This window comes from Corvus kubaryi, unplaced genomic scaffold (assembly GCF_017639235.1).
Source record: "Corvus kubaryi isolate FWS band 111438036 unplaced genomic scaffold, C.kubaryi_AGA036_p1.0 78, whole genome shotgun sequence".
Lineage (NCBI taxonomy): Eukaryota > Metazoa > Chordata > Aves > Passeriformes > Corvidae > Corvus > Corvus kubaryi.
In genome coordinates this window covers 295,673-306,178 of record NW_024582065.1, presented here as the reverse complement: position 1 = coordinate 306,178, position 10,506 = coordinate 295,673, and the positions used below count along the sequence as shown (strand labels likewise).

General features: G+C 61.3%; 3 protein-coding genes across 6 annotated transcripts in view; 2 read left to right on the top strand and 1 right to left on the bottom strand.

Annotated features, from left to right (window-relative positions):
* MAMDC4 (MAM domain containing 4) overlaps positions 1–4,615 on the top strand; it is a 13,864-nt gene extending 9,249 nt beyond the window's left edge. For both annotated transcript variants that reach the window (XM_042052197.1, XM_042052196.1), the window contains 9 exons: positions 283–420; positions 525–646; positions 732–822; positions 1,028–1,174; positions 1,468–1,602; positions 1,847–1,974; positions 2,050–2,164; positions 2,287–2,462; positions 3,021–4,615. In XM_042052197.1, coding sequence (XP_041908131.1) covers positions 283–420; positions 525–646; positions 732–822; positions 1,028–1,174; positions 1,468–1,602; positions 1,847–1,974; positions 2,050–2,164; positions 2,287–2,462; positions 3,021–3,062 — 1,094 coding nt within the window. In that variant the 3' untranslated portion in view covers positions 3,063–4,615. The remainder of the gene's footprint in view (positions 1–282; positions 421–524; positions 647–731; positions 823–1,027; positions 1,175–1,467; positions 1,603–1,846; positions 1,975–2,049; positions 2,165–2,286; positions 2,463–3,020) is intronic.
* Positions 4,297–7,492, bottom strand: EDF1 (endothelial differentiation related factor 1). The gene is made up of 5 exons (XM_042052220.1): positions 7,363–7,492; positions 7,186–7,237; positions 6,022–6,182; positions 5,375–5,468; positions 4,297–4,851 (listed from the first exon to the last, which is right to left on the bottom strand). Exons 1-5 carry the CDS (start codon positions 7,438–7,440, stop codon positions 4,790–4,792), a joined length of 447 nt encoding a protein of 148 aa, XP_041908154.1. The 5' UTR covers positions 7,441–7,492; the 3' UTR covers positions 4,297–4,789.
* A 1,478-nt stretch (positions 7,493–8,970) lies between these two features.
* TRAF2 (TNF receptor associated factor 2) overlaps positions 8,971–10,506 on the top strand; it is a 20,663-nt gene continuing 19,127 nt past the window's right edge. The window contains exon 1 of one of the 3 annotated variants that reach the window (XM_042052203.1): positions 8,971–9,734. In XM_042052203.1, coding sequence (XP_041908137.1) covers positions 9,573–9,734 — 162 coding nt within the window. In that variant the 5' untranslated portion in view covers positions 8,971–9,572. The remainder of the gene's footprint in view (positions 9,735–10,506) is intronic. The other 2 variants (XM_042052202.1, XM_042052201.1) reach the window with 2 other exon arrangements.

The following is a 10,506-nucleotide window of genomic DNA, read 5'->3' as shown; positions in this document are numbered from 1 at the left end:
CTGCTCTGAGTGTCCTGCCTGTAGCCCACGCCAGCCCTGCCTGCTCTCCCTGTGTCCTGCCTGCCCTCCCCAGGATGAGGAGAAGGCGCTACCGCCCAGGGCTCCCCAACCCTGGGACTCCTCAAACACAGAGTCTCCCAGCCCCAGGGCTCCCTAATCCTGAGGAGGTCCCCAAACTGGGGAGACTCCTTGACCTGGGGGGAAAACCCAGCCCCAGTTGTCCCCTAGTGCTCCCCAGCAGGGCAGGGCAGGGGTCACAGCACAGGGACTTCTCTCCCCCAGGCCACTACATGGTGGTGAACACGGGCAGGGTTTCCCTGCCTGCAGGGCACACGGCTGCCCTCACCTCCCAGCCCTACCAGCCCTCCGTGCCTGCCCAGTGCCTGGCCTTCTGGTACCAGCTGAGCACTGGGACCCCAGGTGAGCACCACCTGCCCTGAGACCCCTGGGGGCACCTCCAGATGGGTGGGGGCTCCACACGGCACAGCCCTGGACCCCTCCTCCATGCTGGGTGCCTTGGGCAGGCTCCCTCCAGGTGTTCGTGGAGCAGAGCAGGGTGAAGACGAAGGTTCTGAGTGTGAGCACCATGGAGGGGAGCAGCTGGCACCGCAGCCACGTCACCGTCCAGCCCGATGGCGACTGGCAGGTGAGACAGGGCAGGGTGCTGGGGGCAGCTGGGGGTGATGAGGGGTGCATGGAGGCTGCCAGCCTTAGCATGTCACCCTGCCCAGGTGGTGTTTGAGGCAGTGGGAGCTGGGGGTGACCACGGGTACATCGCGCTGGACGACCTGCATGTGTCGGATGGAGCCTGCCCCGAGCCAGGTGAGAGCCCACCCCTCAGGGACACCGTGGATCAGATGGGGGGGATGGGACGTCCTGTGGGGGTATGTAAGCCATGGGGATGGGGACAGACCTGTTTCTGCCCTGAGCCTGGCCTGGTCCGAAGCTGGGGGTGGTGTGTCCCACCCAGGTGCCTTGTCTCCTACCAGGTAGCACTGGGTGTCTCACAGCCCTTCTTTCCTCCCAGCATCCTGTGACTTCGAGCAGGACACTTGTGGCTGGAGCAGCCCCTCGGACCCCCGCTTGCACAGCTTGGCCTGGGGCTGGAAGAGCGGGGTCGCCCTGGCCAAGTACCCCAGCCCCGAGCAGGATCACACCCTGGGCACAAGGAATGGTAGGAAACACCCATCCCTGCCCGGGCACCCTGGCATGGCCAGAGAGAGGAAGAGGAGCTGGGGCTGGATGGGGTCAGCTCAGTACATCCTGTGAGGCCTGGCTCCACAGCAGCCCTGATGCCCTCTTTGCCTGGGAGGGACAGCTCAGTCCCAAGGGCAGTGAGGTGTAGGGCTGGTTTGTGTCGTCCTCCAGGCATCACTCTGGGCATTTTGGGGTAGAGTGGGACAAGCAGGGTGGGACAAATGGATGCGGGACTGGGGGACACCCTGTGCTCTGTCCCTGCCTGCCCAGGTCACTACGTGCACTTTGACACCAGCGTGCTGGGTGCCAGGGGCACCAGTGCCCTGCTGGAGAGCCCACCCCTGCCCGCGGCCACCGACTCCTGCCTGCGCTTCTGGTACCACATGGACATCGCGGAGCACCTCTGTGAGCACTGCAGGGGCGGGGAGGAGGTGCCATCCCTGGGTGTCATGTATGGCAGTGGGGGCCTCACTCCTCCCCACCCTTGGACCATGGACACCCTGCTTCGGCTCCAGCTGGGCAGTGGGGATGGCCCGTTCCCTCTGGGTGCTGCCAGCCCAGTAGGGGATGGCATGGCTGGGAGGGTCGATGGCGCTCGTGGGCTCAGGGCAGCTGCTGATGCCAGGACACCTGTGCCCCACCCTTGCAGCCAGCGGGGAGCTGCGGGTGACGCTGCACGGCGCGGCGGGGCAGCGCACCGTGTGGAGCGTGGCGGGGCACCGCAGCCGGGGCTGGCAGGGCGCCGTGGTGCCGGTGCAGAGCCCCGGTGAGTTCCAGGTAAGTGGGGCCACCCTGGGGTGCAGGGTGACTGCGGGCGTGCATCAGCCCCCCAGACCCCACCTTCCCCCGCAGATCAGTTTTGAGATCACCACACGGAGGTGGCCAGTGGAGGGGACAGTGGCACTGGATGACATCGTGTACAGCGCCAGGGGGGGCTGCCATTCCAGCCCGGAGAGTCCAGTGGAAGGTGCGTGGGGGCCAGTTCCGGCTGTGAAAGGTCAACCCAGAGCTGCCCAGGGTGCTGGGCTGAGGCTGGAGGCAGCTCTCTGGGCAGTGAGTCAAGCTTGACGGCATTTCCTCTCCCTGCAGAGAAACCCTCTGGCAGCTTCGTGGCAGAGGTGGTGCTCAGCCTGCTCCTGGCCCTCATCATCGTGGCGCTGGTGGCTGCTGGGGGCTGGTACTGGCTGAAGCCACGAGGGCTGGCGAGCAGGACACCGGCAGAGAGTAACAGTCCCCAGGGCTTTGACAACATCACCTTCCGAGATGTAAGGACAGGGTGAAGGACTTTGCTGATTACCCCAGCTGTGCCAAAACAGCGTTTTCCTAAAAGCTCAGCAAATGCCAGCGGGTTCTCCCTGATCCCGCGTTCCGCCAACGTGACGGGGAGGTGCAAAGGGCTCTGCCTCTTATCTGCTTGTTGACAAACAAGTGACCTGGAGCTGTAGGACTGGCCTAAAAATGCTGCTGCCACAGGCAGCTGCTCCAGAAAGAGCTGAGTGTGCTCCCACCCCCGAGCCTTGTGGGAAGGGGATCTGACAAACCTGGCTCATCCTCACTCAGCCAGCACTCAAATTTGTGCGAGGTGGCTTAAGCTGCAGGTCCCTTGGATAGATGTGGTGCCATCTGCAGCAGAGCCACCAGCCCCAGCATGGACTCCAATAACAAACCTGGAGCCCCGTGGGTGCCCTGGGGGTTTGGTGCCTCTGCCAGGGTCACAGGGGGCTGACACACAGATCGTCCTCACTGCAGCCTGGAAGAAATCCTGGTGTTTCACAGCAGACAGCCCATGTTCATCATCAATTCCCACTCACCTTTCTTTGCAGGACAAGGTCATTATATCTCCAAGGGAGGAGGATGAGGCTTGAAATCAGCAGCCAGCAGCAGGAATTGCCCGCTCCCCCAGGCAGACCATCCCTCGACAGGAACCCACACTCCAGCAGTTGCCCGCTCTTTGCCCCCAGCACGGGGAGCTGGCGACCCCGGGAGCTGGCCCCGCAGAGGGACACAGTGCTGTCATCACTACCTCCAAGTGCTCGGGAAAAGCATTTTTGTTGTTTGTAACATGAACTTTCTGCTCCTAAGACACAGCAATGTGCTCGTGCTTTGGCAGGCAGGAGGAGTGGGAGCTCTCATCCAAACAGGGTTCTGGCCATGGGAAGCGGGGTTAAGTGTGGGGTCCTGGCCCCCAGAGCTGGGAACAGCAGTGGGTGCTGCAGAGGGTGTGAGCCACTTCCCACACCCCGGACAAAGCACAAGAGCTCCCAGGGCACAGAGAGCCTGCGGGGAGGAAGCCCAGTGCCTCTGCTGGTGTTGGGGAGGGTGAGTGGTAGGTGGTAGGGTAGGGAGCAGAGGGGGGCACCACACAGCACGCCTGAGGGTATGGGCGCCCACCTGCTGCCCACACACCTTGACAGCACACTTGATAATTTGCCTTTAAATGTCACTGGGAAACCCAAAAATGTTCCTGAGGTGCAGGCTGGGCTCAGGGCCTGGACCCCCATCCTGCACCCAGCATGCCCGCAGCCCAGGACCCCTCCCTCGCCCCCAGCTTTCACACCTTAACACTGTGAACTCCAAGCCCAGCCCCACACACAGCCCAGGTCAGCCCCTGCACGCCAAGCAGCCCACCAGGATCCTGCTACCCCCAGCCCCCAGGCCCAGCTGGAGGGGCCTGGGACATCCTGCTTGTCTCCCTCTCACCCAGCTGTGCCCCCCTTAGGTGATGCCTCAGCCAGGCCAAGCACCATCCCCACGGCCCTGTCCTGCCTGCAGAAATGAGGCCCCAACAGAGCTGAGGAAGGGCACAAGGAGGGCTCAGGCTTTACCTGATGTCTCTGCACCTGCCTGGCTCTGCAGCTGCCCACAGCCTCCCCTCACACCCACAGCACTGATTCCATCTCCAGGCTGTGAGCCAAGCTGCACCATGCCCAATGCAGGGAGAGGTGACACAGCCAGGAAGGCTGTGACAGTGCTGGCCCTCATCCCAGGCACTCCAGGAGTCCCCTTAATTACAATCCCAGAAGGAAGAGGTGGTGCAGCTCCAGTCACACCCAGCCACAACATTTACTACCAGCTGGTCATATGCAGCAGCTCCCCATGGCAACTGAAGGGTACCAAACTTTATTATAGATCTCTTTAAAACAGGCTGGAAAGAACAAACCAAACTCATTGAGATACAGTGACCGAGCCATCATTTCTGATCAAGCCCCAACTCTCCCAAATTATTTATATATAATATACCTCACCCGTCCCCCAAACTGTTTCAATTATATGATCACATTTCAGACCACCCTAAGTGCCTTAACATCAGCTGCTGCTAACACCACAATGCATGTTTTCTGGCAAATCAGAGGCAGGGTTTGGGTTTTTTCTTGGGGTTTAGATCCTCAATCTCTGAAAAGGAGGAAGGAAAAACAAACATCAGGAAAATTGCTTCTTTAAGGTTGCCTTTTTACAGCAGGTACAGATTCAGCGGATTTCCCCCCAAAAGCAAGTCTGAAACCCTCTTGTTCAGCTTGGCAATATGCAGAGTGGTTGAGGAGAACCAGCTGGGCCAGATCAATCTGAGCAAACTGATTTCGAGGCTTTGTTGTCATTTCCCTTTGGGGCCGGTTTCCAGCGGTTTTCCAATGTCCTTTCCACGCAGTTTGAGGCCTGGAATAAGACAAAGGAGATGACCACCATCAGCACTCAATCATTCACCCAGTAACTTTATTTCCACCAATTTCAGCCTTAAGGAAGAGAACATCCAAAAAGAGAGCAGAGTTCAGGAGAATCCTACTTTAGTTTCTAGGAGCACCAGACCAACTTCAAACAAAAACTGCCTGTCTTCCTAGGAGATGGGATCTGAACCAGCCCAGGAGAGTAAAACCAACACTGAATCCTTCCACAAGTGCAATCAAGCTTCCATGGCTCTCAGCATGTCAGAGGTTTTGGGGGCAAGCACACAGGGATGGTCCCCAGGGCACAGCCCCATGCATGAAGGTGCAGACAAAGATCACGGGCTCCCAGCTCTGGTTCAGTCAGCAGATCCAGCTTTTATCAGAACATGACTTAATGGCACCACACCCACGATAAACTCGAGTCAGCAATGCTCCTCACAGGAGAGAGGTAAACAGCTTCCCCCAAACCACCCCTCCAAACACTGGCAGTGTTCCCAAAGTCTCCCTTAACTCACCAATGGCTCTTTCGATCTTGCCCATGACCTGGTTATTGGGGATTGCTCGTCCTGATTCATAGTCAGCGATGACTTGTGGTTTTTCGTTGATTTTCTGAAAAGAGAGGAGGAGTCTCAAACACAGCAACACTCAGCAGCAGCCCCCCAGGACTCACACAGATAGGGAACAGCCCCTCATTACGCCAGGACAGATGACAAAGTGCTGCTCCAAAGCTGCCTCCATCCCCACCGGCACCTCCCTGCAGTGTCCCAGCACTGGTGACATCCATCCTGAACAGACTTTGACCTTCCTGCTTTTCAGGAGGAGTAGGAACACCAGGGATTGCTGTTCCTTCAGACAGCAGAGAGTTGCTAACACTGCTCAGGCCTAATGGTACAAATCCCTTGGGTTGGTGTGAGCTGCTGGGAGGAAGGGGGGAGCAGCCTCCCACCAGCTCAGCAACCCCAGACAGGCTCTGCCTCCAACCTGGGGCTCAAGAGCTGCACAGACAAACCTCAGAACCTTTCCCAGACAGCTGAAGCTGCTGGGACATGAGACACCAGAGATGCTGCATTCCCCAAACTTCAGCCCATGACACCAACCCCCTGCAGCTGCCCATGGGAGGACAGGAGAGGTGCCCACCCTCACCTGCAGGTGCTGCACTCACCGTGGCCAGGTCCTTCTGCGTGAGGCCCTTGCTCTGCCGGCCCTGCTGGATCACTTTGCCCACCTCCAGGGAAACTCTGTCATGGTGCAGCTCCTCTGTTTCACGGTCGAGCTTGGCCGTGTTCTTTGTAATGAAGTGTTGTTTGTTCTGGCCTGCTGCCCCTGTCATTCGAAGCAAGAACAAAAAAACAACCAAGGACAAACAAAATAAGGCTCAGAGCTGTGCCAAGAAGTATCAAAGGACTTTTTCCAAGCCTTCAGCTGCCCAGGATCCCAGGGAGCTGTCAGTATTTCAGCATGCCAACATCAGCATTGATCTCCCCCAGATCGTGCCCATCAGGGAACATTATCTTAGCCCTGTTCATGCTGCTGTGCACATCTGGCCCTGCAGAGCCCTTCCCTTTCCCTACTTCACACCTGAACTTCACTCCAGATAGGGCAGGTCTTGCTTTTCCTTGGGGATTTAATGCTCAAACTTTGCTGCAGACACACGTTCGTGCTGCAGCACAAAGGGGTCAATACTTGAACTTGAATCACACTCACTCAGGCATGAGGCAGCATGAGTAAGTGGCCTTTAAGCAATTTTCTGACACCTTTTATATGTAATGTCTAACTGTACTTAGCTTTGCTGAAAGGCTGAGCTTCAAAAACACATTGTTTGTTTTCTCTCATTTTAGATATAGTATTTAAGTCCTAGTTTGAATCCTTTCTCTCACACGAGTCTCTGAAATTCAGTATCCCAATAAAGCTGACTCAACCTTCTTCAAGGATTGTCTCTCTATTTATTTCCAACCATCAGAATCTGCTCCCTGCAGTGAGAGAACCTGACAATTTACATCGGAGAGGAAACAAGGAACTTTTAAAGAGCAGCGCCATAGGAAGATAGGCAGCTACCCAAATCCTCAGGAAAAATAAGCTGCAAAAACGCGGAGCTTAAGTTTTGTGATCACGAAAACTGTCCCAAGATCTCTGCAGGAAGCAGGGAGAGCTTTGCCCTGGGCAACCAGACACGAAGGGGCAGCTCCAGGGGCGCTATCCCGGCGGCTCCCCGGGCTGCGCGTTAGGGCCCAGTCCGGCCCAGCCGGGCGGTGCCGCCTCCGGCCGCCCCTCCCCATCCCAGGCGGCCGCCCCACACCGAACCGGGCCTCCCCCGCGGGATACCCACACTTCTTGGAGGTCTCCACGTCCTCCCCGCGCCGCTGGGCCGCCAAGATCGCCTGGGGAGAGAGCGAAGGTGCGCGGTGAGCGCGGCGCCGCTCGGAGCGGCGGCCTCGACCACGCCAAGCCCAGGCCGGGCGCCTGCCCGGTCCCGCACCGGGCCCCCACCGCTCCCCCCGCTGACCTGCTTGGACTTGGCCTGGGCCGCGCTCGGGCCCTTCTTGCGCAGCACCGTGACCGTGTCCCAGTCGCTCTCCGCCATCGCTCCGACCCCGCCCGGGCCGCGCCCGCCGCCGGGCCCCGCCCACAGCCCGCCCCCGGGGGCGTGGCCGCGCCGCGCGCGCTGATAGGGCGAGGCGCGCGCCCTTCAGGAGAGGCGGCCGCTCATAGGCGGGGACACGCGCGAGCGCAGCGGGCGGGACCGAGGCTCCCGCACGGACTGTTGGCTTAACAGCGCCTTGGCGTGACGCAGCTCCGTCTGATAGGCGCAGCGCCCTGCCAATCAGCTCACCAGCTATGCGATTGGCTGTGCGCACACCAGCCTGAGGGCGGACGGCACGTGCCTGTGCACGCTACGATTGGCTGCTGTCCCTGCCAGTCACCCGGTACCCGGCAGCGATTGGTTTGTTCTGCGGCGCTGTCAGACCCATTGACCAATAGTCGTGCCCGGCCGAACCGAGCCGAGCATGCGCAGTGCTGCGGTTCGCCGTGTGGGTTCCGCTGGGCCCGCTGGTACCGGGCGCGCCTCGGGGCCCCGGTGGGGCCTTGGTGCCCGGAGGGAGCCCTGCAGAGCGGCCAGAGGACGGACACGGGCATGGAGTGGGTCCCGAGGGGCCAAGGGAGGAGGGGCTTGAGGGCACTGGGTTGGTTCAGCCTAGAGAAGGCGATGCTGAGAACAGACCTCACCGGGGGCTGCGGCTCCGCTCTCTGCTCTGTGGTGAACAGGGACAGCACCCAGGGAGCGGCTGGAGCTGGGCCAGGGCAGGCCCAGGCCGAGAGCAGGGAAAGGTTCTTCCCCCAGAGGGTGCTGGGCACTGCCCAGGCTCCCCAGGGAATGGGCACGGCCCCGAGGCTGCCAGAGCTCCAGGAGCGTTTGGACAGCGCTGCCAGGGATGCCCAGGGTGGGGCTGTTGGGGGGTCTGTGCAGGGCCAGGGGCTGGGCTGGATGATCCCTGTGGGTCCCTTCCAGCCCAGGGGATTCTGTGATTCGATGAAAATCCCCGAACTGCATCAGAATCACCCAGAAAGTTTCGCAGTAAAGGCATGGAAAGCTGCTCGTGCTCGCGTCATTTCTGAAGCGAGAGGGCACGGAGTTAACGCTCTCCGGCGGGTTTTTGTGGGGTCTCCCCATGACAAAGCGCAGGAGGAGCGGCAGGATCCCGGCCACGGTGCTGATCCGGGCATTGCTCGGAAGGAAATCGGGCGCCGAGAGGGCGCGGGGGTTTGTCATCTGTCATTTGTCATCCGTCATTTGTCATCCATAACCGCAGCACGTCTGGCCCCGGCTCCCAGGGAGCAGGAGAATGCGGCTCTGGGAGGTGGGACATTAGCGGGGTGCAAGACTCGCTCCTCGGGCCGTGCGGTGGAGCCGGGCTGCCGCAACAGCAGGACGGGGAGCAGCCCCGGGTGGTCCCGCCCGGTCACACGGCTCTCGTGAGCAGCTCCAGGGCGTTCTGTCCCATCCCGTCTTCTCTGGGAGTAGCCCCAAGGCGGGCGTTTCAAGCAAGCCTTTGATGCGGATTTCCTGTCCCCTTGGGAACAGCACGTCCTGCCCCGGCACTGCTGCCAGGTCACAGGCAGTTCCGCAAGTGCAGACAGGATTTTCCTTCGCTGGACGACATCACCAGGTTTTCCATGCCGGTGTTCCCAGACCAGTGCGGCTGTGCTGGGAAAAGGGCTGTTGCAGTGCAGTGGGTGAAGCAGTGCCCATCCCAGGGGAGCTGTGCCCGCGCCATTCCCGGTGCCCACGCACGCAGGGATGCGCTGTCCCCGGCTCCCTGAGAGGGAGCATCCCGCCCCGACGGTGCCTGAGCAGCACCTGGGCCCTCGCCAAGGGCTCGGTGTCCCCGAGCCCCCGCGGCCCTGCTGCGCCCTTCACTTCGACCCACTCGGCTTCGGCTCCGTGCTCGCAGCCAGGCTCCCGGGACAGTCACCTTGGCCGCTGTGTCACTGCTCTGTCACTGCGCCGGACTCTGACAGCGAGGATTTCCCCGGCCCCGGGTGAATTCCCCGCAGTGAGAACGCGCCCATCCCCGCCCCGCCGGCGCAGCAGGCGGTAAAGCCCCGGAGCCGGGCTAGGGGGGCAGGCAGGCTGGGGACCCCGGCTGACAAATCCTGCTGCTGTGACCTTTTGCCGAACAAGTTCCCCTGCGAAAGCACCTCGCCGTGACCTCAATGCGGGCTGCGCCGCGCGTTTCTCCCACACGGCATTTCTCCTGCCACCGCCGTCCTGCCGTCTCCGTCCTGCCGCCGCCCATCCTTCCCGACCGCTGGCCTCCACCGGTCCCCCGGGCCGGCGCCACGGGACGCGAGGAGGCCATGGCACTCTGCGCGCAGGTAGGCGAGAGCCCGCTGGTACTCAAAATGTCCAAAAATGGCTTAAAAACAATTCCTCAGGGTGCCAGGGCTCGCTCCGGGCCGTTTCTAAGGGGCTGCTCACCCGGGGAGTGCCGCGGGAGATGGCTGTCCCCGGTGGGACCCCGGGTGGGTCGGGTGGCCCCAGGCTGAGCACCACAGTCCCTCTGGGTCCCTCTGCAGCAGGTGCAGGGGATGCATGAGGGGGTCCCAGGGGATGGATGGGGGGTCCCTTGGATGGACGAGGTGACCCAGCAGGAGGTCCTAGGAGGTGCATGACATGGGCTCAGGGGAAGGATGAAGAGACCCAGGGGGTAGATGAAGAGTCCTGGGGGAGTGTGAGGGCGTCCCGGAGGTCTGGGTTCATTCCCAGTGGGGTGGCCTGAGGCAGGGATATGGCAGGGGACAGAGCGGGGTCAGCGAGGAGTGGTGCTGGGGAAGAAGTGACAGAGGACGGGGTAAGGGGGTGACTGAGGAGCTGACGGGAGGTGACACTGGGGAGGTGACACTGGGGGGGTAACTGAGGGGGCATAACGGTGTGACGGTGGGGTGTTGGGACAGTGACAGGGATTGATGCGGGGGTGTTGGGGGTGCAGGGATGTGTGATGGTGTTGGGGGGGCGGGGGGCGGGGCTGTTGCCCCGGGGGCGGGGCTTTCCCGGGTGGAAGCGGGGCTTTCCCGGGCGGGGGGCGGGGCCATTGCCGGGGGCGGGGCTTTCCTGGGTGGGGGGCGGGGCTTTCCCGGGCGGGGGCGG